Below are 26451 nucleotides of genomic sequence, written 5' to 3'. Positions count from 1 at the left end.
TAGTGTGGCCCAGTGGACAGGGAAGAATTGGGTTCTGTTTCCAGCTTTATCACTGACCTATTGTATGAATTAGGCCAATTCACTATCTCTTTCTGTACTTCAATTTCCTCATCTGTAAAAGGAAATAAAAATACTGGCCCATCTTTGTAAAGTGCTTTGAGGTCTGTAGATGAAAACGGCTAAACAACAACTAATGAATATTACTGAAACTGGAGAGGGAATTTACAGTTACAGTAAAGCAATGCACTGAAATTGAGATTTATGCTATACAGCCATGGGTCTGGTATATGAAGTAAGTGCCATTTATTTAAGTAAGACTACTCAATCTGGGTATGATCCAATGTGAATTATTCAGAAACTGCATCAAATTAAACTGGGTGGCTCTGAATTTTTTTTTTAAATCAACATCAGTAAGTCATAGAGTATATTCACAGCCAAGCCATGACTCCTACATGCGAATAAGGCTCATCTTATGAGGGATAGCTCAGTGGTTTGAGCATTGGCCTCAATGCTCAAACGCAGGGTTGCGAGTTCAATCCTTGAGGGGGCCATTTAGGGATCTGGGGCAAAAATTGGGGATTGGTCCTGCTTTGAGAAGGGGGTTGGACTAGATGACCTCCTGAGGTCCCTTCCAACCCTGATATTCTATGACTCTATGATTCTAATAGCTAGGAAATTCAAAGCTAAAGCAGATTACTTGCCTTTAAAGTATTATCAGAACAAAACACAAAATCACACCCCTCACTGGTGAGAGTTAACCATCTGTCTTACATTTGATTTTCCTGGCTTCTGCCACTTTTCTCAACACTTTAATAATACTTAACACTTAATATAAATACTTTTCAATTTCAAAGCACTTTATGCCCATTCATTCATTCATTCTCACAAACTCTTTGTAAGGTAGGAATTATTACCCTGCATATTATAGATGGGAATCTGAAGAAGAGATATTAAATGATTTGTCCATGATCATAGAGGGAGTCAGTGCTGGGATTAGAACCCCAGAGTTAATCGGGGTGGTTTTTGGTGCTCTATATTTAAAGAGGATGTTTTTTTAAAGAAATGGTGATGGGAGCATTAAAAAATACTAAAGGAACTATAACAGCTCTCAAGGGAACACATATATGGGGTCATGCCAATCCATACTGTAACTACACTGATAAAAGCATATTATTTAGGTAATTAAATCCATAGTTAAGGAAGTGTGATAGTTAGCTGATAGACCGCTAGTACCTCCCACACACAGTATGAGTGATATATCCCAGATCCTAAACTTTGTACTCTGCAGAACACCAAATTAAGAATTATGTTTACATCAATATCTATCTCTCTAACAGAAATGTAATCTTGTTAATGGTGATCTGTGTGGCAGTCCAAATATTTTTAATATGAAAGACTGCCCCCTAGTGAAATTGAAGGTGACGTTTTAGAATAGGTAAAGGGGTGACTATGCTCAGAATGGAATCAGATTTTTATGGCATTTTTAATGACTATGCCTCACTTCATTCCCACTTGAACAACAGGGAAAAATAAATCAAATAGAGCTAATTTGTGAATTACTCCTTTGCAAATGTCTTTGGATTACTTTTTAATCCACAGGCCCTGCTACTTGATGGTTTAGTTGTCTAAACTTCAGATTAAAAATACCTAGAACAATACACTTGAAACCAAAGCGCCAATAGCTCAGTGTCGCCCTTCCAAGGCACATAAACTGAGTTCTACACAATCTACTATGTCTACGAGGAACGGGAGTGAGGTGGTCATTTTGAAGAGACCTTATAAACTGAGATCCTATTTGCTTAGCATGGACATGTGAGATCCTCTAGGCTTCTCTAGTTGGGCTTCTACTATGTTCAAAGGAGTCTGAATGTACTAAATATGGAAATTCACTCTAACATTCTGGATCATGAAATGAAATGGCATGACTTGGGACACAAACGAATCCAACCTTTGCAATGCCAATGGGAATCACATATGAAGTCCACAGATCAAAAGGTAAAGGAACCTCCCAAATCTGTTCCCAAATATGACTGCCATATCATAAAACATCATAAAACACTTGTTTGAAAGGATATCACCAGTAAGAATGGCCATATAAACAATAATGGTGGTGAGCAAGTTCTTGCTACAAGCTTTCAGAGCTGTGACTTTGCCTTTGTTCAGGTTTGCTTTAATGCATCTACATGAACAAAATATGCTAGCAGAACCCTGCAAACATGCACCATATGCTTTTTGATTTGGTGCAGTCCGTCCCATCATGAACAAACTCTACACCGGACAAGTCACGATAAAATTGGTCTTCAGAGCACAGTTTAAGTTTATTTTTAAAATTTCACTGTCAAACTATGAAAACAGAGCCATCCATCTTACAGAACTACCCATCAATATTAGCTTAAATAAATTTACGTCTAGTGGACCAGCAAACTTACCCAAGAAGGAGGACAGTGCATGTGTTGCCTGTTCAGTGATGACAGAATAATTCCTCCACTGTATACACTAAAAGGAATTAAACAAACCTATTAGAGTTTACTCATTTCTCTACATACTTAGTCCCTAATTCAGGACAGCTCTTAAACACATGTACAAGTCCGACTGAGGTCAATGGAATTTAAGTACATGCTTAACGTTAAGCAGGTACTTGAGTGCTAACCTGAATAGGGATGAATTTAAGCACATGCTTAATTGCTTTCCTGAAATGGGGCCTTAAACACTTGCTAACATCTCTACTACTTACTAAATGCAAAATATCCACTAATGTAATATTAGGATTGCACAGTTAAAATCACTAAAGAGTGAAAAATGCAAAAGTTAAGCATTTTAAAAGCAATGTTAACTGTGCCACATTTCCACATCCCACATGGACCACAGCTTAGCAGAGACCATCTCCTTCCCGTTCACACTCATGTAATGTCCCTCTGGCAACTGCAGCAATTGCTAACCAGAAAAATATTTTTCAATTATGTGGCCAATTTATACCAAACTTCTCCCAGGTCTCTTTCCCTTTGATATAACTAAATATAACATGATATAACATGCCTTGCATAGAGTTTGTAACTCTGATAATTTCTGAGTTGAAAGTAAAAAAGTTGCAATTTTGTCCCGTAATTCAAAATGCCAAAATCTATTTCCTTTGTTTCCAAAAACGTGAAGTTTCAATCCCAAACGGATACAATCCTACTTTTGTTTGTATAGTACCTAGCACGAGGCCCCATTATTGTTTGGCCCTCAGGCACTACCATAATAAACATGATTATTATTAATATTTTCCCAAAAGTTATAAGCCATTTTATATCTGACAAAAACCAAAGTGAGTACTTGTATCCAGCAAACATTTACATATGCATTTTGCAAGCAGTGCAAAATTCCTACTGTGCTCAATCCCACATGAACTGATTTTGTTATTTTCCACCCAATTCTTTTTCTGACTTAACAACTCCTTCCTTGAGGAAGACTACTTTTAAAAGATCAGCAGTGGAAAGACAGTTTCCTAAATGTTCTTAAAGTGGGAATTTTTCTTTCAGAGACACATAACCCAAACATGACTGAAAGAATTTACATGAAACTTATTTTAAGTAAAAAGAAAAGGAGTACTTGTGGCACCAAAGAGATGAACAAATTTATTTGAGCATAAGCTTTCGTGAGCTACAGCTCACACGCATCCGATGAAGTGAGCTGTAGCTCACGAAAGCTTATGCTCAAATAAATGTGTTAGTCTCTAAGGTGCCACAAGTACTCCTTTTCTTTTTGCGAATACAGACTAACATGGCTGCTACTCTGAAACCTCTTATTTTAAGTAATCACCGTCGAACATATACCAAGCATGGAAACTTTCAGTCCAGAATGAGAATTCTGGGGAAAGATATGAGCAAAAGAAAACATGGGATGATAATGAAAACCTTTTGCAACCTTAACTGTTGCTACCGGAGAAACCACAGCCTCACACTATATCCTGTTTCAGAGTAACAGCCGTGTTAGTCTGTATTCGCAAAAAGAAAAGGAGTACTTGTGGCACCTTAGAGACTAACCCATTTATTTGAGCATGAGCTTTCGTGAGCTACAGCTCACTTCATCGGATGCATACCGTGGAAACTGCAGCAGACTATATACACACAGAGATCATGAAACAATACCTCCTCCCACCCCACTGTCCCGCTGGTAATAGCTTATCTAAAGTGATCATCAAGTTGGGCCATTTCCAGCACAAATCCAGGTTTTCTCACCCTCCACCCCCTCACACACAAACTCACTCTCCTGCTGGTAATAGCCCATGCTATTATTACCAGCTATTATTAATATTATGCTGCTATTACCAGCAGGAGAGTGAGTTTGTGTGTGGGGGGGTGGAGGGTGAGAAAACCTGGATTTGTGCTGGAAATGGCCCACCTGATGATCACTTTAGATAAGCTATTACCAGCGGGACAGTGGGGTGGGAGGAGGTATTGTTTCATGATCTCTGTGTGTATATAAAGTCTGCTGCAGTTTCCACGGTATGCATCCGATGAAGTGAGCTGTAGCTCACGAAAGCTCATGCTCAAATAAATTGGTTAGTCTCTAAGGTGCCACAAGTACTCCTTTTCTTTTTACACTATATCCTGGTGAGTTTCTGGAGACTTATTTACTAGCTGCTCTTCTCATCTGACAAGCTGATGAAAGAGCAAGACATGCACCACAGAAATTCATGGTAGCGAGATTCAATAGAGCATGCATATAGAGCATGCATTACTGTACATCCCATCTATAAAACATATCTGCACAGCTTGGCTAATGTGCCATGATTTGTGTGAACATATCACAATGCACATGTCAACAATGTCCATGAATAAATTGCTTTGTAAGACTGTAGTAAAGAGCATGTCAATGAGAGCACAGAGTATGTTAACAAGAAAGGAACTGCTCTACAATGTCAGTACCCTCACATTTACATTATTTGGTCACAGCTGCATAATGAAGAGCAGGGGCTGATTAAAAGCCACAGAGCACACGTACACATTGTGAAATACCAGTTTATCCCTTTTCTATTCTATGAAATATCTAACAAAGACCTTGATCATCAGAATTCCAGTGTGATGTACACTGAGTACAGTGAGCATGTTTCTGTTCTCACATGGGGCTACTTTCTTCCAAGAGCTGCGCTCATTTCAGCTTTGCATTTCACCTTTAACACAGTTCATCTTAAGGACTAACAAACACTGTTAAGTGTCTTTGGAAAAGAAACTTTCTGTAGCATGGAGGTACACAAAATCTTCAAAGCAAAACTTTATGGGGTTGGTTTTCCTCCTCTGAACTCACAAATGAGTTCTGTGAATAATATTAGTCTGATGCAGTTTCAAATGAGTTGCTCAAACCCTTCCCCTGACTAAATATGTCTTAAAAAAAATCAGTGTTTTTATTCTAACAAAAACCCTTTGTTAAATTACTGCAAGTGCAAAACTCCACAAAAAGTTATTATAAAACTACCTGTGCACCAGGTGAGCCAAATATGGCTCCTTCTTCTGCACACAATTACAGTAGATTCTATCTCCCCATCCATAAAAGACTGTCTGTGGAACTTATACCCAGGCATACATTGGATTTTTGGGATGTATTTCACTATACATTGGAGTATCTTCTTGTTGCCTGTGTGTAACTGTTAGAAAAAGCACTGGGAATCAGAAATCCTAGGTTACCTGTTGTATGACCATGAGCAAGTCACTTCCCACAGAGTAAAAAAGTGGATAACATAATCTATCTAGAGTACCTGGCAGAATTGTGAAGCACTTTGAGATGTGAGGTACGATATAAAAGGACAAAGTATTATTACTAATAAAATACACTGAACCCTATCCGTTTTTTTAATAAAAAACATAGCTCTGGCCCAATGGCATTAAAAAAATCAACATTTTAATTTTTAGAGACTTCCATATGCTTCAGAGATTTCTCTGTCCCTGAGACAATGGTTATTCCCAGTCTTGGAGATGATAGCACAGAAAAGATAGTGAGAAACACTGCACTGATCACTTGCATAGACTGTTGTTCAGCCGTGACAAGATTCTGTCATGGCCATGGTTTATATATTGATCAGATGGGGCAGATGTGTTTGTTTTTGAGGAATTTCAACATAGTTCATAAAAAGCTCTATAATGGGACAGCTTAGAATCATAGAATCATAGAATATCAGGGTTGGACCCCCTGCTCAAAGCAGGACCAATCCCCAACTAAATCATCCCAGCCAGGGCTTTGTCAAGCCTGACCTTAAAAATATCTAAGGAAGGAGATTCCACCACCTCCCTAGGTAACGCATTCCAGTGTTTCACCACCCTCCTAGTGAAAAAGTTTTTCCTAATATCCAAACTAAACCTCCCCCACTGCAACTTGAGACCATTACTCCTTGTTCTGTCATCTGCTACCACTGAGAACAGTCTAGATCCATCCTCTTTGGAACCCCCTTTCAGGTAGTTGAAAGCAGCTATCAAATCCCCCCTCATTCTTCTCTTCGCAGACTAAACAATCCCAGTTCCCTCAGCCTCTCCTCATAAGTCATGTGTTCCAGACCCCTAATACTTCTTTGCATCTACTGCTCAGTTTCAGCATTCGGACACTACTTTAAATCTTGCAATGTGCATTAATTATATGGCTATGTCTACACTACAGACCTTACAAGTAAGATCTTCCACGTAGCCGCTCTCCTGCCGGCATAATTAAACCACGCCAATGAGCGGTGTTAGCTATGTTGGTAGGAGAGTATCTCCTGCCAACATAGCACTGTCTACACTAACACTGTTGTTGAGGGTGTGTTTTTTCACACCCTTGACTCATTTGCCGACAAAAGTGCTAGTGTAGACAAAGCCTATTTCTTCCTATTTAAAGCCCTGCAGTTTATGATTAACATAATAATATTCCCCTCATAATATCACCTGTTTGCACTCTTATTCTGCCTCAACTAATTGAATACTGTCACGTGAGGCAATTTCTTTTTTACAAAAAGAAAAGGAGTACTTGTGGCACCTTAGAGACTAACCAATTTATTTGAGCATGAGCTTTCGTGAGCTACAGCTCACTTCATCTTCATGAAGTGAGCTGTAGCTCACGAAAGCTCATGCTCAAATAAATTGGTTAGTCTCTAAGGTGCCACAAGTACTCCTTTTCTTTTTGCGAATACAGACTAACACGGCTGTTCCTCTGAAATTTCTTTTTTAAATCCCCAACTGAAAATCTTCCTCTTCTCTTTTCCCTAAAACATTCTGTGATGCTGTGTAAGAAGGATGCTACATAAATATTGGACTGTATACGATCTTACATCCGGCAACTCTCACAGCTCCTTAGTGCCATACTGGCATCTAATGGCAGTGCCGAAAATTGCAAATTCACATCACTTAAAGGTACCAGGAAAGGAGGGATTTATGGTAGTGATATATTTCCATCATTTTATTTGAATAACAGCTTACAGATGAAGGGTCATAATAAACCCAACCAGAGATTACAGTATAAAATATTCACCCTTGGTGGCCTTCTGTGGTAAGAATTGGAAACTTCATGCATTTAGCTAGTAGTGTGTTAGCAAAGAGCACGGCGTGGCCAGTTTCATCAAGGCATCATTTGCCAACTAATACGTCTCAGTTCTCCGTTTTACAAAACCAAAAAATCCCCACAACCCAAAAAATTAACAGGTTTGTTCCTATTAAGTCTCCCGAAGCTGTTTTTTGCCTCCAGAAATGCCAGAGGCCTTTGGCCACAGCTGTATGTTCACTAACTAAACGGTGGGTGGATGTTTGCCGCCTCCCCTTTTGGAGTCTCAAGTTTTTATTCACCAAGCGAGGCCCTGGTGAAAAGCGCGCGACGTGCTCACTGCTGCGCAGCCGGCAACCGGCCAAAGCGCCAGCGCAGCGCCGGGGCGGGGCGGGGTGGAGGCCGGGGCCGGCCGAGCCCCGTCCGCCGCCACCCGCCTCTTCAGCGCGGAGCGTCAGGCCCCGAGGGCAGCGCCCCGCCCTGAGGGGCCCCTGCGGCCGGCTCCAAGCAGCGCGGGCCGCGGGGACCTGCCGTCCCTGGGGCCGCGCCCGGCCTCGCTGGGCCTCGGGGCCCCGGCACCGCACAGAGTCGGGCCGCTCCCTGCTCTGCCCCCGGGTCCAGCCCGGTCCCTCTGCCCGGCGGGGCCTGGGCTCCGCGTCCCGCTGCCGGCCCATGGCGGAGCGCGGCGTGGGGGGAGCCTGCGGAGCCACTCACCTGACAACGCGCCGGAAGCCGGTAGCCGCGGCCGGGCTCTGGCGTGCGGCGCCCAAATCCTTCCCCGCCGCCCGGCGGGCGGTTCCCGGGACACGCGCCGCAGCGCCGCCTATCGGCCGCGGCCGCCCCTCCGAACGGGTGCGGAAACGTGCCTGGCTGAAGAGCGCCCCCTAGCGGTGTGTGCGCGGCCCCGCCCTCGTGCCCGCGCGTGCCCGGCCCGACGGGGGCCAGCCCGGGGTTGCCCGAGGGATGGGGCATCCTCAGCGGCCTGCTCCCCAGCTCAGCTCCCACCTCGTCTGGCGCCTGCAAGCCGGCCTAGCTGGCGCTGGGCCCTCAGCCCGTCGCGGCCCACACGCGGCGAAGGGTGAAGGAGGGCGCCCGGTGTCCCCACTGCCTTGGCTTTGGGTGCCCTCGCATGTCCCCTCTCCTGGGCTCTTCTCGGTACGGGCCGATCCTTTCAGTCTGCCTCCTGCGGAGCCTGTCCCGTCGCCACCGCCCGCCCGCCCGCCCGCCTCAGTCTTACTGGGAAGCCCCCCAGCAGTGAGTCGCAGAGTCCAGGGCACCTGACTCGGGTTGGAAGGACCCTGCCGCTGGGCAGCGTGTGTGTTCCCATGGGGCTAGAATCCGGGCGCTGGAGCCTGCGGAGGATGGAGGGTCCCAGAGCCCAGGCTCCAGCCCATCGGGAGCTCTGTATCGCTGTTTTCCCCTCTTTCTGCTCTGTCTTTTTTCAGTTGGGGTAACTACTCGGCATTCTGAATGAAAATATAACATCGCTTTACGTAATGGTTTTAGTCCTGTTTTCTCTCCTGTTATTTTGATTGCCTAACGTTTTCCTTGCTTTTTGACTTCTGCTATGTATTGAACATAAGTTTTCAGAACTATCCACGGTGACGTCCAGGTCTTTTCCCTGAGTGCTTACATTTCCTTTAGATCCCAAAAACGTGTATACATAGGTTAAATTATTTCTTACTGTGGGCAACCTTTCGTTTGCCAGTGTATCTTCTCTGCCATCATACTGCCCAGTCAGCTAGTTTTGTTCCTCACAGTCTTGCCTCGCCTTGACTAAAATTAAATAATCTTGTGTCATTAACAGATATTGTCACCTCCCTGTCACCCCTTATTCCAGATTGCTTACATATTAAACCACTCCAGTTCTAATACAGATCTTAGGGCAACTCACTGTTAACCTTTTGCCTTTAGTTCAAACTTCTTGTTTTCTGTCTCCTCGCTGTCAATATCTAATGAGATAAAACTTCACCTCTCATCTCATGGCTACTTAGTTTTCTTAAGAGCCTCTTGTAAGAGACTTTGCGTAATTAGCACAGGAAAAATATCAAATTCTGTTATGAGATGTAAATACAGAAGTATGGCTTCCCAAAGTCGCTAATCAACAGAACTGTTTTCATGCCAAAAAGAAAGGGGAGCAGCAGCAGTTCTCAGGTGATGCTCTGGCACACCGATGATTCATGGAATTCCTAGTCTGCAGAATGTTTGTAAAATGAGCAATAAGTGATTGGGGTGTATTTGACATGATATGGCGCCACAGAAAGATCTGTCTCATATCTTATAAAGTGCCCCACAAAATGACTCAGTTGGAGATCTGCTGTTCGACAGAATCTGTTGCTACTGGCACAGGAAAGAAACCTTCCAAGCAGCATGTAAGGAGAGCTGTTTTTCCTCTCCCTGAAAAGAAAATGGAGATGGTTCTTAACTGTAGATGGGCTCTTGATACTGCTATTCAACCCTAATATCCCCAGAAAGAGGGACTAGGACTAGACTGTCATTCCAAATGCTAAGCAGAGGAACCCACTGGTTCACTAGGGCACAACACCATTCAATACAAAAAAGCTGCACAAACAGGGAGACCTATTTGTACCCTTCTTTTGTCCCTAATCAAATTGGCTTTTTGTTACTCAGAACACACACCCACTCTTTGCAGCCACATACTCCAGGTGGATTCAGCAGGCTTACAATTTGTGAGGGTCTCTCCAAGTAAGAAAAGGGCTCCAAACTGGCAAAGGAGCCATGACTTGTCCAAATTCCAGAGAAGAAGATTGGGCAGTGAGTTACCTCTCCTACTGCTGAATTGATTTAGTAATTGTTTAGCTGCCTCTCTTTCTTGTGCTACTGAAGGAGGTTGCTGGATTATGATAGAACATATCTTTTTTATACTGCACAGGAATAACAGATTCCTTTATTATGTGGGCAGCGTGAGATTTCAGAGTCCTTAACTATTCATATCCTTGATTTTAAGTAGTTGGCACTTAAATTAGGTGATAGGTAACTATGCTGTTGTCATTTAGCAACCTTAACTGGCTTTGGAAAGCATTTTTATTGGGGTTCAGCCAGAACCCTAATGTTTAAATTGTGAACATAAATCCTACATTTACATGTGAAATGTGGAGTTTGAACATATTTTGTGCATGAAGTTTAGGATCCTGTGTTGAATCATTTGGCCGTAACATTTTTGCATTGTATTAATATGATTATTTTATTTTTGACTGTGTCCAAAAGCTTCCCAGGCCCTTCACAGAACACAGAGAAAGGCAGAGCACCTGGCCAGAAGTGTTTCCTATCTAATTTTATGCATTCCACCTTTTCTTTGTTAAATACAGTGAAATACTTAGAGTACAATGCAATACATGAACAAATCTGTGTTTTATATGCTTTATACAGATTTGAGGCCAGACCTGCATTCAGTTATACACAAGTGTGTGTAACTGAGATGTCAATCTCACCGTCTATGTTGAGGCAGATATTTAGGATGACTCCTCCTACTTTTGCTCATTTCCTTGAAATCTTTGTGTTTCTGAACCCATTGAGTAATAAAGGGAGTATTTAGCGAAGTATGACTTAGAGGCTGCTGAACTTCCTTGTTAGTCCTGAATTCCAGGCAGGCGCACCTGTCTGTCAGCAAAGACCTGGGTGAGGCTTTAGGCAGCTGCCAAGATAGCCAGACCCTGAAGGACTTTAGAGAGGAATCTGTTTTATTTGGGTATACGGAGAGAAAATGGCATATCGAGACTTAGTAAGAGGCTGGCATGAAGGAATTCTGGCTATGGATAAGGGGGACTGGGACTCTGCCTTGAAAATCTTCTCCACTATCGAAGAGCCATCCTCCAGGATCTATTTCAACATAGGCTGTGTGCATCTCTTAACAGGGAACCCTGAGGGAGCCTTGCAGGTGAGCAAAAGAAAACAAAGTAAAGCAAGTCAAAAATGTAGGAAGGGAATCTTGTGTTTTGTGTTTACTTTTATCTGGGAAAGAGAAAAGATGGTTAACTCTGAATGGAATGTGGAAATCTGCAATTATATTATTTCCTAGGAGATTTTCTAGTTATTATTATTTGTATTACCACAGCACAGATAGAATGAGGAAAAGAAAATTATACTTTGCTACTGAACAAACCTTACAGTACATATTTCAGAGTAATTTATGGTTGCCTGATATCAGACAAATCTAATTCTGTTCCTGCTCATGACTCTGAGAACAAGCGAGTTTCTCTCACATTCTGTTTCTCCCCCTTCCTCAATCAGTGAAGACTGTGTCTTAGATTTATATGTGATGGCACATCTAAGTAAACTCCTGGTGGTTTTTCCAATGTGGCTGTGAATTGATAGTGGCTCATTAATGGTAAACATATGTAATTGTCACAGTGGGTTACAACTGAAAGGCCAATCTAGTGGTATATTCTATAATTAGATATCACCAAGCCAGTAACAAATCGGCACTCCTGAATTACTATATTAGTCTCACCATGCAAAGTAATTCACATTGGAAAACATAATCCCAACTATACATATAAAATGATGGGGTCTAAATTAGCTGTTACAACTCAAGAAACAGATCTTGGAATCATTGTGGATAGTTCTCTGAAAACATCCACTCACTGTACAGCGGCAGTCAAAAAAGTGAACAGAATGTTGAGAATCATTAGGAAAAGGTTAGATAATAAGACAGAATGTATCATATTGCCTCTATATTAATCCATGGTACACCCACATCTTGAATATTGTGTGCAGATGTGGTCGCCCCATCTCAAAAAAGATCTATTGGAATTGGAAAAGGTTCAGAAAAGGGCAACAAAAATTATTAGGGCTATGGAACAGCTTCCATATGAGGAGAGATGAATAAGACTGGTATTTTCAGCTTGGAAAAGAGACAACTAAGGGGGGATATGATAGAGGTCTATAAAATCAGATGTGGAGAAAGTAAATAAGGAAGTGTTATTTACTCCTCCTCATAACACAAGAACTACGGGTCACCAAATGAAATTAATAGGCAACAGGTTTAAAACAGACAAAAGGAAGTATTTTTCACACAATACACAGTCAACCTGTTTCAGAGTAACATCCGATGAAGTGAGCTGTAGCTCACGAAAGCTCATGCTCAAATAAATTGGTTAGTCAACCTGTGGAACTCTTTGCTGGAGGATGTTGTGAAGGCCAAGACTATAACAGGGTTCAAAAAAGAACTAGATAAATTCATGGAGGATAGGTCCATCAATGGCTATTAGCCAGTATGGGCAGGGATGGTGTCCCTTGCAGAGGATAGAACAGAGGTGGGCAAACTACAGCCCACAGGCTACATCCGGCCCATGAGACTGTCCTTGCCTGGCCCTTGAGCTCCTAGCCAGGGAGGCTAGCCCCCGGCCCCTCCCCTGCCGTCCCCCTGCCCCCACAGCCTTAGCTTGCCCTGCGGACAGCACGGCTGGCTCCATCCAGGCAACAGGGCCGCGAGCTCCTGCTGCTCTGAGCAGCATGGTAAGGGGAGGGCGGCAGTGGTGGGGGATGGGGGTTGGATAAGGGGTAGGGGGTCCTGAGGGGCAGTCAGGGGACAAGGGGATTGGGGATTGGGGGCGGTTGGATGGGGCAGAGGTTCTGGGTGGGGGGGCGGACAGGGGACGGAGAACAGGAGGGGTTGGATAAGGCGTGGCAGTCCAGGGAGGGCCTGTCAGGGGGCAGAGGTGTGGCTAGCGGTCAGGGGGGCAGTTAGGGAACAGGGAGCAGGGGGGTTGGATAGGGGGTGGGATCCTGGGGGTGAAGGATTGGGGTGGGGCATCTTGGGAGCGGGCAGTCAGGGGACAAGGAGCAGGGGGGGGTTGGATGGGTTGGATGTTCTGAGGGGGGCAGTCAGGGATGAGAAGTGGGAGGGGGTGAATAGGAGGTGGGGGCCAGGCTGTTTGTGGGACACAGCCTTCCCTACCTGGCTTTCCATACACTTTTGCACCCCAATGTGGCCCTCGGGCCAAAAAGTGTGCCCACCCCTGGGCTAGAAGCTGGGAATGGGTGACAGGGGATGGATCACTTGATGATTCCCTGTTCTCTTCATTCCCTCTGGGGCACCTGGCATTGGCCACTGTCAGAAGACAGGACACTGGGCTAGATGGACCTTTGGTGTGACCCAGTATGGCCATTCTTATGTTCATGGAACTCCAGACAAACTTAGCACCCAGACAAACTGGTCTTAATGATGAAAGGTTATTACCAGAGCTGTCCTTACCCATACGCAAACTACACAGCTGCATAGGGCATCAGGAAATTTGGGGAACCAAATTGCCCCAAATTTCCTGGTGCCCTACACAGCTGTGTGCTGCTCCAGCAGCCAGCCTCATCCCCTGGCCGGCTGATCCCGCCAGGAAAGCTGCCCCTGTTCCCACCCCACGCCCACTCCACCCCTTCCCCCATAGCCCCCGCCCCTACTCCACCCATGCCCTGCCTCTTCCCACCCCTGCTCTGCCCCCGCCCCAACCCCACTCCGCCCCTTCCCCCGAGCTACATCCTGGGGGACTGCAGCAGGGGTCTGGCGCTTTGCGCCACTGGTGAGTGCTGGGGGGCGGTTCCCTCCTGCTCCCAAGTACCAAGGCTGGGAGCCAGGGGAGCAGAGCAGAGCAGGCTGGGGCCAGATCACTCCACTTCCCGCTGCCCTGTGAGTGCAGGGTCGGGCCTGCCCTGCAATCACTGGGCGGCAGGAAGTGGAGCAACCCAGCCCCAACCCGCTCTGCTCCACCCTCTCATGCTGGGGGGCAGTTTCCCCCCAGACCCCAAGCCCGTGCCTGCTCCCCACAGATTCTGAGCACAGTCCCCCTGCTCCACACAGGCCTGGAGCTTGGCTGTAGACGATGGATCGTGTGGTGTGGTCTGGATGAAAGCTGGAGGCATGTAGGTAAGTATAGCGGTCAGTAGGTTTCCAGTATAGGGTGGTGTTTATGTGACCATTGCTTATTTGCACTGTAGTGTCCAGGAAGTGGATCTCTCGTGTGGACTGGTCCAGGCTGAGGTTGATGGTGGGGTGGAAATTGTTGAAATCCTCGGGGAATTCCTCGAGGGCATCTTTCCCATGGTTCCAGATGATGATGATGATGTCATCAATGTAGCGCAAGTAGAGAAGGGGCGTTGTGGGACAAGAGCTGAGGAAGCGTTTTTCTAAGTCATCCGTAAAAATGTTAGCATACTGTGGGGCCATGCGTGTACCCATTAACTAACAGTAATGTTAGTTGGTCGTTTACGCTCTCCAATGGAATAATTTCACAAATATTGCATTTTTACAAGAATTCTCTCTAGGTCTCCTCACCACAGTCGAGTTTATTTTGTTCTAAATGTCTAACAATGTAAGCATACGCAGTGCTGGAATGGGTAGTGATGGGTTTAGAAGGAGCCCTGCAGCAGCATAGGTCCCCAGAAGAATTCTGCCGGACTCAGCAAAACTTCTCCAGCTGAAGTGGGTCTCTGTCACTGTTTGGAGGTGGATAGTTTTCTTTCCTTGTGCCAGCTTAGTTTACCTGGTCAGTGCAAGGGAAAAAGAAAAAAGCATGGAGAGTCTAGACTAGTACAGTGTGTTTGCATTTCTCTGTGTGATTGTCATGTACCCCTGCAACGGGATGCACAGACCCTGTCCCTGGGCTAGCAGAGAAGGAAGGGCCACATCTGTTTGTATTGATTGCAAGAGAACACACAATGCGGTAGAGTGTTGTATCAACCAGGCAAGGTACTAACAAGCTTCAACAGGACTTTATTTTCAAAGTGGAAACCTCTTTACCAAGCTGCTGCTGCTGCACCCTCGGTAGCTTTCTCCCAGCCTCTCAACTCCTCCCCCCTCCTTCCTGTTTCCTGTCCTTTCAGACTCCCAACTTCCAGTGCTCCCAAGTCTAAGAATTACAAGCAACATTTAAACACCGCAGTAGAGACAACTGGAAGGAAGGGGTGGGCTCACTCCCACTCTATATAAAAGGTCAGTTGCTGAAAAAGGCAGAGCGGAAGGAGGTGTGTAGCGGGAGAACAGTGCCTGCCGTGCTCTTTGAGGCTGAAGATGTATTTTACTCTAATGAAGGGAGAAGCTTGGCTGGAAGGGCTCGGTGATCCCTGGGAAGGGTGGAGGGACAGAGCCATGAAGTCCTGCAGACCAGAGAAGGAACTGATGGGCTTTGTGTGGGTCAAGTGAATGTCTGATATTTTCTTCCTGTAGGTTAATACAGCAATGTGGAAAAACTGAGGCACAGCAGCGTACCCCATGGAGAGCCATAGTGACCCTCTTACAGCCCCACATGGGTGTGCAAATTCAGGGGAGGGAGAGGGCCAAGGAGCCTTCCTGTCCTTATATCCCTGTGTAGGGTGAGGGCACAGTCTGGCCTGGGTCTGTGCTTTTCACCAGCCTTGACACGGCTCCCTTTTCAAATGCAGACAGTTCCAGTATATAGAAAATCCAGGATTTCAGGCCTTGTCCGTTCCCATCTGCGTTTTGCCTATTTATAATCATGGTAGAGGAGATGCACCCCTTACTCTCCAAAAGCACGTACTAAAATAACCTTCCTGGATGGCGTTCTGCTTTGACACCCACTGCCATGAACTAAGTTTACCACAGCTATGCAATGGTTCCCTTTATTCATCTGGGAAGTAGGCCCATCTGTGGGTTTAAGATAAGCAGGAATACTGACTTTTATGTGCATGGTGGGGAATCTTTCCATTTTCTCCTTCGCATCCCCCACTCTCCACCCCATCACCACCTGCTTTCAATGATCCCCTCTCAAACCAAGTGGTACCCAAAATGATTCTTCCCACAGCTCATCTGTGTCTGCTCGAAGTGGCCAAGAACAGGCTATACAAGGTGCTTCCAGGTGTGAACAGCCAATTATGCTTCAGGCAAATAGGCCTTCAGATTACAGAAGCCTGGGGCTGCTTTCCACAATCCTGATTCCCAACAGGGTTATTTTAGGAACATTCCATCACTTTCTCCTGGGACTGTTCTAATCTGCAACAAATCATTTTGATGGTTCACATGCATTCTCCCCCACACAGGAACTGTTCCTGGGTTTCAGCCACCATGCCCTTCCATAGCTCTAACAAATGCCTTGCAATCACATCTGTCAGACATTAGCTCTGTTATGTGGTTTAGCTAACTCGTGTCATGTCTGTATTTTTCTTCTTAGGCCTTTGATAAAACAGTTACTAAGGACAACCGTCTAGCTGTTGGCTTCTTTCAAAGAGGGTTTGTCCATCTGCAGTTAGCAATGTAAGTGTAATGCTTGTCCATTTCACTCTTTGCTTCTCTTTCTTAAATGATATTTCACCCTTCTGAAGTGCATTTTGTCCAGTGTTCTCAATGCACTTTGCAAATATCAGTTAAGCCTCAGAAGATCTTTGTCAGTTAGGTCAGTATAATCTCCATGTTACAGTTGGGGAGGCTGAGGTTTAGAGAAGGGAAGTTACTTCCCCAAGGCCTCACAGTGAATCAGTGGCATAGCAAGTTACAGAACGCAGACTCTGATTACCATACTGCATTATATGTGTACTCAGACACCCCAAAAGCAAAAGTTAATAAACGTAAAGACAATGTAACTCGTAGCCATAGCACAGACACCCTCTCTAAAACTCTTGTATCTGAGTCCATCCAAAATCTTCCAGTCACTGAGCAAAGACCAGAAACATATCAGACAATTGATCTATCAAGTCTGGTATCCCACCTCCCCAGGAAAGACCGTTTACTAGGGCTGTCGATTAATTGCAGTTAACTCACACGATTAACTGAAAAAAATTAATTGCAATTTAAAACATTAATTGGAATTTTAATCGCACTATTAAGCAATAGAATACCAATTGAAATGTATTAAATATTTTGGATGTTTTCTACATTTTCATATATATTGTATTCTGTGTTGCAATTGAAATCAAAGGGTATATTATTTTTATTACAAATATTTGTACTGTAAAATGATAAACAAAAGAAATAGTATTTTTCAATTCACCTCATACAAGTACTGTACTGCAATCTCTTTATCATGAAAGTGTAACTTACAAATATAGATTTTTTTTTGTTACATAACTGCACTCAAAAACAAAACAATGCAAAACTTTAGAGCCTACAAGTCCACTCAGTCCTACTTCTTGTTCAGCCAATAGCTAAGACAAACAAGTTTATTCACATTTACGGGAGATAATGCTGCCCACTTCTTATTTACAATGTCACCACAAAGTGAGAACAGGCGTTCTCATGGGACTTTTGTAGTCAGCATTGCAAGGTATTTAAGTGCCAGATATACTAAACATTTGTATGCCCCTTCATGCTTCGGCCACCATTCCAGAGGACAGGCTTTCATGCTAATGATGCTCATTAAAAAAATAATGCGTTAATTAAATTTGTGACTGAACTCCTTGGGGGAGAACTGTATGTCCCCGGCTCTATTTTACCTGCATTCTGCCATATATTTCATGTTATAGCAGTCTCAGATGATGACCCAGCATATGTTGTTCATTTTAAGAAAACTTTCACTGCAGATTTGACAAAATGCAGAGAAGGTACCAATGTGAGATTTGTAAAGATAGCTACAGCACTTGACCCAAGGTTTAAGAATCTGAAGTGCCTTCCAAAATCTGAGAGGGACGACATATGGAGCATGCTTTCAGAAGTCTTAAAAGAGCAACACTCCATTGTGGAAACTACAGAACCTGAACAACCAAAAAAGAAAATCAACCTTCTGATGGTGGCATCTGACTCAGATAAGAAAATGAACATGCGTTGGTTTTCATGGCTTTGGATCGTTATTGAGCAGAACCCATCATCAGCATGGGCGCATGTCCCCTGGAATGGTGGTTGAAGCATGAAGGGACATATGAATCTTCACTTCTCAGAGTTCAAGCAGCAGAGAGTTACTGTTCCTTCTTGTCAGGGATTTTTATTCTCTTCCCCCAGAGTTCAAGCTGGTGGGATGAGTTCACCTGCAGGTCTACTCTCCCTGAGTATGAGGGGAAGCAATCAACAAAGTCTTTAATCTTTAATGTTTCTGTGAGGCTGGCAGACCAGGTCATGCTACAATGTATTCAGGTCAATTCACTTTTGTATTATAGATCAGTGGTGCAAGTAGAAATCATTTATTTCCAGTATTGCACTCATGGGAGGGACAGAAGAGAGGGCACGTGACTTCCCCATGTGACCCTCCATGTGACTCCTCCCCGCCCCCAGTCTGGAGCCCCCATGCTCTCCCCATCCCCGCCGACACCCCCCTTACTTGTCTAAAGTTTTACAACTGCAGATGCAGTGGTAAAATGATGCTTTGGGCCCCTGGTGCCATCTGTACTTGCAGGTGTCACTGAGGATCCAGCAGCACCCCAAATTGAAAAAGGAAGGACAATCACCCCACTTTCCCTTAACACACTATCAGTGCCTCCCTTATGTCCAAACTAAGCTCCTGCCAGCTTGCCTTTATCTAAGTGTTGCTCTCTGCCAGGCACTAGGAAAGCAAAGATGCTGCGCCATCTGGGTTTGATGGAAAGGAGGCATAGAACTGTGTGTGCCATGTGCAGTGTGATAGAACGTCTGCCCACAGTGTTTTATTATTTTCCTCAGCATGATATACAGGAGAGGCAATCAAAATCAGCCTGGCAGAACGTGCATGAGAATTGTCTCTGGTCAGATAAGCAATTGATCAAAGTCACATTCTCTGATCTCTTGGGGCCAAATCCTGTTCCTATTGAGATCAAAAGGAGTTTTACTATTGAGTTCAATGGGAGCAGGCTTTGACATTTGGAGAGGAAAGAACAAAACCACTCAAGCAAGGGCTATGTTGCTTATACTACAGGTATCAAAGGCTGCTGACTCATGTGAGAAAGTCAGCAGAAATCTTATCTTTGTCCATTGCAAGGGAGAAATCAGCAATCAGTGAGGCTAGAACAGTCTCTCTACGACATCTAACTCATAAGTCCATCTGCAAAGGATCAAGGAAATATGAAGGCTCCAGATTACCTTAAAGTCCTCAGTCAGTTGCTCCCCTCAGTATATGTTCATAGTCCAGAGGCTGGAGCCGGAAAGAGGCAAAATGGACCTTTTAGCTTCTGCCAAGTGCCAAGTAAAGGGAAATCTGGTCTCACTGTGAAAGATGGTGTTTGGAGTCACATGGGCAAGTTAAAAGAAAAGGAGTACTTGTGGAACCTTAGAGACTAACCAATTTATTTGAGCATGAGCTTTCGTGAGCTACAGCTCACTTCATCGGATGAATACTGTGGAAACTGCAGAAGACATTATATACACACAGAGACCATGAAACAATACCTCCTCCCGCCCCACTGTAGAACACTTCAATCTCTCTGGTCACGCAATCACAGACATGAAGGTCGCTATCTTACAACAAAAAAACTTCAAATCCAGACTCCAGCGAGAAACTGCTGAATTGGAATTCATTTGCAAATTGGATACTATTAATTTAGGCTTAAATAGAGACTGGGAGTGGCTAAGTCATTATGCAAGGTAGCCTATTTCCCCTTGTTTTTTCCTACCCCGCCCCCCCCAGACGTTCTGGTTAAACTTGGATTTAAACTTGGAGAGTGGTCAGTTTGGATGAGCTATTGGCAGCAGGAGAGTGAGTTTGTGTGTGTGTGTATGTTCCCCGGGGGGGTGGGGGGGTGAGAAAGCCTGGATTTGTGCTGGAAATGGCCCACCTTGATTATCATGCACATTGTAGGGAGAGTGGTCACTTTGGATGAGCTATTACCAGCAGGAGAGTGAGTTTGTGTGTGTGGTTTTTGGAGGGGGGTGAGGGGGTGAGAGAACCTGGATTTGTGCAGGAAATGGCCCACCTTGATTATCATACACATTGTGAAGAGAGTGGTCACTTTGGATGGGCTATTACCAGCAGGAGAGTGAGTTTGGGGGGGGGGGGCGGAGGGTGAGAAAACCTGGATTTGTGCTGGAAATGGCCCAACTTGATGATCACTTTAGATAAGCTATTACCAGCAGGACAGTGGGGTGGGAGGAGGTATTGTTTCATGGTCTCTGTGTGTATATAATGTCTTCTGCAGTTTCCACGGTATGCATCCGATGAAGTGAGCAGTAGCTCACGAAAGCTCAAGCTCAAATAAATTGGTTAGTCTCTAAGGTTCCACAAGTACTCCTTTTCTTTTTGTGAATACAGACTAACAGGGCTGTTACTCTGAAATATGGGCAAGTTAAATGTCCATCACCCCCACCCATATACTAGTTAGAATGTTCACAGGAAAAGTCCATTAAGTGTAGACAGGCGTTTTCCAGGGTCCATTGTGAGCTAAGTGTTCCTTAATGGGCCATTCAGCTTGACTTGTCCCTTCATGTGTTGGCTAAATACCTTGTGGGCGTTACCACAGGAGCAAACATGTAGGAAACATAGCTAATATTCATAAGTTCAGAAACCAAGATGGATATATATGCATAGAAATAGCATAATCATAAGTACCAGCTATTTCATGTACATGACTATTCCCAAAAGTTATTCTGAAAAATCACACCACGTACCTGAGACCCTATGTGCCAGCACCATGCCCCACTGGAGTTTTGTTATCCGTTATGTAACAACAGAGATGGAGCCAGTGACATGACTCCATTTAGCCTAAAATGGCAAGGTTAATTTTTAGCTGTTCAGGTGTGACTGAGCCTTTAGTCAGTGAGGGCATACTGGCTGGCATGCATTCAGGTTCATAGAATTATAGAATCATAGAATATTAGGGTTGGAAGAGATCTCAGGAGGTCATCTAGACCAATCCCCTGCTCAAAGCAGGACTGACACAAACTAGGGGGGAGGGATAGCTCAGTGGTTTGAGCATTGGCCTGCTAAATGAAGGGTTGTGAGTTCAATCCTTGAGGGGGCCATTTAGGGATCTAGGCCAAAAATTTAGGATTTGTCCTGATTTGAGCAGAGGGTTGGACTAGATGACCTCCTGAGGTCCCTATGATTCTAAATCATCTCAGCCAGGGCTTTGTCAAGCCAGGCCTTAAAAATCTCTAAGGATAGAGATTTCACCACCTCCCTAGGTAACCCGTTCCAATGCTTCACCACCCTCCGAGTTAAAACCTTTTTCTTAATATCCAACTTAGACCTCCCCCACTGCAACTTGAGACCATTGCTCCTTGTTCTGTCATCTGCTACCACTGAGAACAGCCGAGCTCCATTCTCTTTGGAACCCCCCTTCAGGTAGTTGAAGGCTGCTATCAAATGGGCTTCAGTGTTCCTTTGCAGATAACTTTGTAATGTTCATAAACCAGGTATATGCTGAGGTGGTTTAAAGCATAACACAGGTTTTTAGGTTTGCAAATCTGTTAACCTCTGCCTCTTTGAGATTTTATTATTAATTATTATTTTGCTGGTCATAATGTGGGAGGGTATCCTCTCCGCCGTCTGCTCATGAGGTTATGTATGTGTCTTGTAGCACTCTTCTGAACACCAGTTCGAAGGGATTTTTTTTTTCAGTAAGTGTGGACTGATTCTTTTCTCTCAGAAGGCATGTAATTTTTTCAGGTTCACACTGATTAACACAGAAAACAATTGGGGCTGTTAAGCTTTATTCAAATTCCATAGAAAATTAAGTTCAGCTATATTTTTCAGTACAGTGATGAAATGGGTGTTTGTATATACAAATATCAACATGCTTAACTACTCACTTCCCCCAAAATACGTAGTATTTCAGTCTGTTTATATGGAATATGGGAGTTGGGTGAGGAACCATTTCAGCATATGTGTGACTTATTAGAAGACAAATTTTAAGTAGAACTGTATCCTAAACTGCATTATGATATTGTACCCAAACATTGCATTTCAATGGGAGATTCAACTTCTTTTATAGGAGCAGAACAGACTCCTGAAACTCTTACCACAAAAGTGGTCCATAGACACGCAAATAGTCCCTTTGTTTTCAATAAAAAGAAAAGGAGTACTTGTGGCACCTTAGAGACTAACCAATTTATTTATTTAATTGGTTAGTCTCTAAGGTGCCACAAGTACTCCTTTTCTTTTTGCGAATACGGACTAACACGGCTGCTACTCTGAAACCTGTCATTGTTTTCAATGGGATTGATCGAATGATTAAGGGTTTACAGGATTAGGTTCCAAGTTTGTAAATTGTTCTAGATGAAACTGACAATGCCTGAGCTGTCAGATCAGAAGGAGCTTTATTCAAATATAGGTGGGAAGATGTGTGATAAGTCTTAGCTCCGTCGTTAAGATGAGGAACATATTTTTAGCAAAGTTCTTGGCAGATTCCTGAGGCAGCTGGTTTAAGGTTGTCAGTGTCATTTTGGCATTTTGGGATGTATATGTAGGGGCATTGCCAGCAGATCGAGGGACATGATCGTTCCCCTCTATTCGACATTGGTGACGCCTCATCTGGAGTACTCTGTCCAGTTTTGGGCCCCACACTACAAGAAGGATGTGGAAAAATTGGAAAGAGTCCAGCAGAGGGCAACAAAAATGATTAGGGGACTGGAACACATGACTTCTGAGGAAAGGCTGAGGGAACTGGGATTGTTTAGTCTGCGGAAGAGCAGAATGAGGTGGGATTTGATAGCTGCTTTCAACTACCTGAAAGGGGGTTCCAAAGAGGATGGATCTAGACTGTTCTCAGTGGTGGCTGATGACAGAACAAGGAGTAATGGTCTCAAGTTGCAGTGGGGGAGGTTTCGGTTGGATATTAGGAAAAACTTTTTCACTAGGAGGGTGGTGAAACACTGGAATGCATTACCTAGGGATGTGGTGGAATCTCCTTCCTTAGAAGTTTTTAAGGTCAGGCTTGAGAAAGCCCTGGGTGGGATGATTTAGTTGGGGATTGGTTCTGCTTTGAGCAGGGGGTTGGACTAGATGACCTCCTGAGGTCCCTTCCAACCCTGATATTCTATGATTCTATGATTATAATCTTCACTTATAGTTCTCTCACCCACAAAACTGGAAAATGAGGCATTTGTCTTCTTTGTGTTGCTGCTCCAGTTCCAGTTCGCAAAATGCACGTTAGACTAGTTTGGCTGCAAAGAAGAATTCTGTGTGCACTCTGGACAACACCTGATTCCCATCAGGGTGCAGAACTGGGCTGACATCAGAATCCAAACATCCTCTGGTCAGTGCAAGCAGAGGCATTCCTCTAATGATTTGGACTTGATGTGATGCAGTATGAATGTTATGGATAATTCAGACCAATGGGGAGAAACAGAATAAAAAACACTCTTTAAACACCTTCCGTCGCCCCCCCCACACTCCTCTTGAGGACTCCTGACCAATTTAACAGCACAATACATATGCTGTTAAAGCCATGTAAAGAATGAATGCCCTCCCTAGCCCAGTTCTGCTCCTTTAAGGAGCAGAGCACAGCCCCTGAAAGACTTTTGGGAAACTGGCAGTTTATTACATCACTGACACCACTTGGAGTTACAAACTGTGACTTACCTGTGCATATATTTTAACTGTTTTAACCTCAATAACTCTCATTTCCTTTTCTTAGCTAATAAACCTATAGTTAGTTTACTATAGAATTGGGTGCCAGCCTTGTCTTTGGTGTAAGATCTGGAGTACCAGCTGATCTGGGGTGACTGGTCTCTTGGGACTGGGAGAAACCTGATGTGGTGTGGTTTGGAGTTTAAAGAACCTTTTATCACAAAGTTCAGCTTGCCTGGGTGGCAATATAGACTGGAGAGTCTGAGAGGACTGTCTGTGATTCCATGGTGAGCCTGGTAAAGTGATCCAGGAGTTCACATTTGCTATTGGCTTGGGGAAATGTAATTATAGACCACACCGCCAGTTTGGGGTTCTGCCCTTGTTTTCTAACAGTTTGCCCTGAGGTAGGCACTCACAGTCATGAGCCACTCCAGACAGCATTACAGTTTCACAATGGCTCCTTTGTGGATCTTCTTGGTGGGCAGGACCTAACACCTTCTGTAGGAAGCCAGTATTTCTACATTAATTAATGCTCCTTTCCATTTGATGACTTACACAGTTACAGAGGATTACAATGCAAACACTTCATATAATCTTATATACTCTTACAGGGTACAGATGTTATAAGTAAGATTAATACATGCAGCATCCTACAAGCCTTCATAAAGTCTAAACAATAAACACGTTCTTATAAATCTAAGTCATATATTTTAACAATACTAACACACAGGTGAGTTAGACTGTTTTCCAGCTGTGCATCTGTCAGTGTTCAGTGAGGCCTGGGGCCTTGGCATGAGCTGGCACCTGGGCTCCTAGCAACACCGACCTCACTCCCCTTCCCCCCGTCCCTGTTATGATTTTAGTTGTCCCCATAAGGTGACCTTTGTGTCTCTGTGGCTGCTCCCCTCTGTTGGGGGAGGGTGGCCATTGCCATTCCTGTTGGTCAAAATGGCTGAGCCAAATTCTGCTCTGAACAACACTGGGGTAAATTCAGAGTAGAACTGATTGGAGGAACGTCAGTGGAATCATATTCTGTTAGAATGTACCGTTCCGTTGAGGAGTTCATTTAGGAAGAAGAAAAGGAGAGAAAGTTTAGACAATGTCAAAACAAAATGTTTCAATTCTTCATTTTGAAAAGACTATTCATTCTGATTTTTTAAAATTCTGTATAGAAATGAAATGTTTTCAGCAATTTGAAATGAAAAAAAATTCCTTTGCAGAGAACTTCACATTTTTCAAATTTGGAATGAAGCCAAATTTAGAACTCTGGAATTTGTTCTCCAAGCAGATCTTCCATCCTCTGCACAGCTCTAATTCAGAGCAATTCCATTTGTAATCAGTGGAGTTCCTCTGCATTTATACATATGTTGTTCAAAAAAGATTGATTCTCAGGATTTGTCTACACAGCAGAGACAAACCCACAGCTGGCCGGGGCTTGGGCTGTGGGGCTGTTCCATTGCTGTATAGACTTCCGGGCTTGGCCTGAGCTCTGGGACCCTCCCACCTCACAGGGCCCTAGAGCCCAGGCTCCAGCCCTAATCCATAAGTCTACACTACGATTAAACAGCCTCCTGCTTGAGCCCTGAGAGTATGGGTCAGCTGGCACAGGCCAGCCGCAGGGTTTTCTCAGTCCCTTCCCCTTTAGCTGGAAATTGTTGACCAGTATCAGCATTACCCTTCAGCACTTTCTTTTTCTCTGAAATTTCTGCAAGGACACTAGTTAGGATAAAATTGAAAGGGATCCCAATTCCCATAATTGGAGCATAATGTGAATAGTTTCTAGAGTTAGCAAGGAACTGTTAGTCTTTCCACTTTCTCCCATCTCCTCAGTATCATGACTGCATTTTGGATGTCAAAAGTTAACAGACTCAGATAGTGGGATGAGAGCAGATCATCATGGAGGAAAGGGAAACTACAGTCTACATTTAGGGATTCCATATGTTTCTCCAGTGAAGCTTCCTCTAACCCAGCCTGCTGGGAAGAGAAGAATCCTCTTTGCTAGTCTGGTTCCTGAGCTTGATACTTTTTTCTGCAAATTTGGGCATTCAGTTCTCATTTTCATCTTTATCCTTGTGCACTGCAGGTATGAAGAAGCTCTGTATGACTGCAGCATGGCCCTCACTCACCTAAGAAATAACCCTTTCATTGACTACAAACAACTGGGACTAAGGCACATGCTCTGTGCCTGGGAGGTGAGTGTGTGGGTGGGTAGGAGATATATCTTTACTTATCGGCAATGGAAAGCCAACTGGATGCTTTCCAAGCTGTGTGCATCAAACTCAGACTCCAAGACTGGGCCTTTGGGCACCAGTGGTCCCTGTCTCTTTCCGTGACTATCTGCAGCAAATCCAGCCAAGCCAGATGCCTATGGGAGGCTGGTAGGGTTGCCAACCCGCCAGGCAGAGGTGAAAGTAAACCGGTCCAGTACAGTATGACATACCAGGAAGAGCCGGTACACAGCCGACCATACCGGCAGGGGGCAGCTTCCCCAGGCAGACAGTTTTAAAGAGCCCTGGGCTCCCAGCAGAGCCCTGTGGCTCCCGGCTGCTACCGCAGCTACCGCTACCATGGGGCTCTGGCGGTGATTTAAACA

General features: G+C 44.3%; 2 protein-coding genes across 17 annotated transcripts in view; one reads left to right on the top strand and one right to left on the bottom strand.

Moving 5' to 3' along the window:
* Window positions 1-8481, bottom strand: part of EXD3 (exonuclease 3'-5' domain containing 3) — a 573707-nt gene extending 565226 nt beyond the window's left edge. For 7 of the 9 annotated variants that reach the window (XM_073314573.2, XM_073314577.2, XM_073314575.2 and 4 more), the window contains exons 1-2: window positions 8200-8481; window positions 2430-2496 (exon numbers count right to left, since the gene is read on the bottom strand). In XM_073314573.2, the coding sequence (XP_073170674.1) occupies window positions 2430-2496; window positions 8200-8457 (325 nt within the window). In that variant the 5' untranslated portion in view covers window positions 8458-8481. The remainder of the gene's footprint in view (window positions 1-2429; window positions 2497-8199) is intronic. The other 2 variants (XM_073314579.2, XM_073314580.2) reach the window with 1 other exon arrangement.
* Window positions 8482-9467: 986 nt separating this feature from the next.
* NOXA1 (NADPH oxidase activator 1) overlaps window positions 9468-26451 on the top strand; it is a 56275-nt gene continuing 39291 nt past the window's right edge. For 3 of the 8 annotated variants that reach the window (XR_012155270.2, XR_012155269.2, XM_073314592.2), the window contains exons 1-3: window positions 9470-11383; window positions 16626-16708; window positions 25942-26050. Coding sequence is in view for 6 of the 8 variants with exons in the window: in XM_073314592.2 (XP_073170693.1) it covers window positions 11210-11383; window positions 16626-16708; window positions 25942-26050 (366 nt within the window). In the remaining 2 variants the exon portion in view is untranslated. Of the gene's footprint in view, window positions 11384-14220; window positions 14366-15321; window positions 15431-16625; window positions 16709-23443; window positions 23545-25941; window positions 26051-26451 lie in introns of those variants that run through there. The other 5 variants (XM_078849071.1, XM_078849070.1, XM_078849069.1 and 2 more) reach the window with 5 other exon arrangements.

The sequence above is a fragment of the Lepidochelys kempii genome, chromosome 16 (assembly GCF_965140285.1).
Source record: "Lepidochelys kempii isolate rLepKem1 chromosome 16, rLepKem1.hap1, whole genome shotgun sequence".
Taxonomy (NCBI): Eukaryota; Metazoa; Chordata; order Testudines; family Cheloniidae; genus Lepidochelys; species Lepidochelys kempii.
This window is presented reverse-complemented; position numbering and strand designations above follow the sequence as displayed.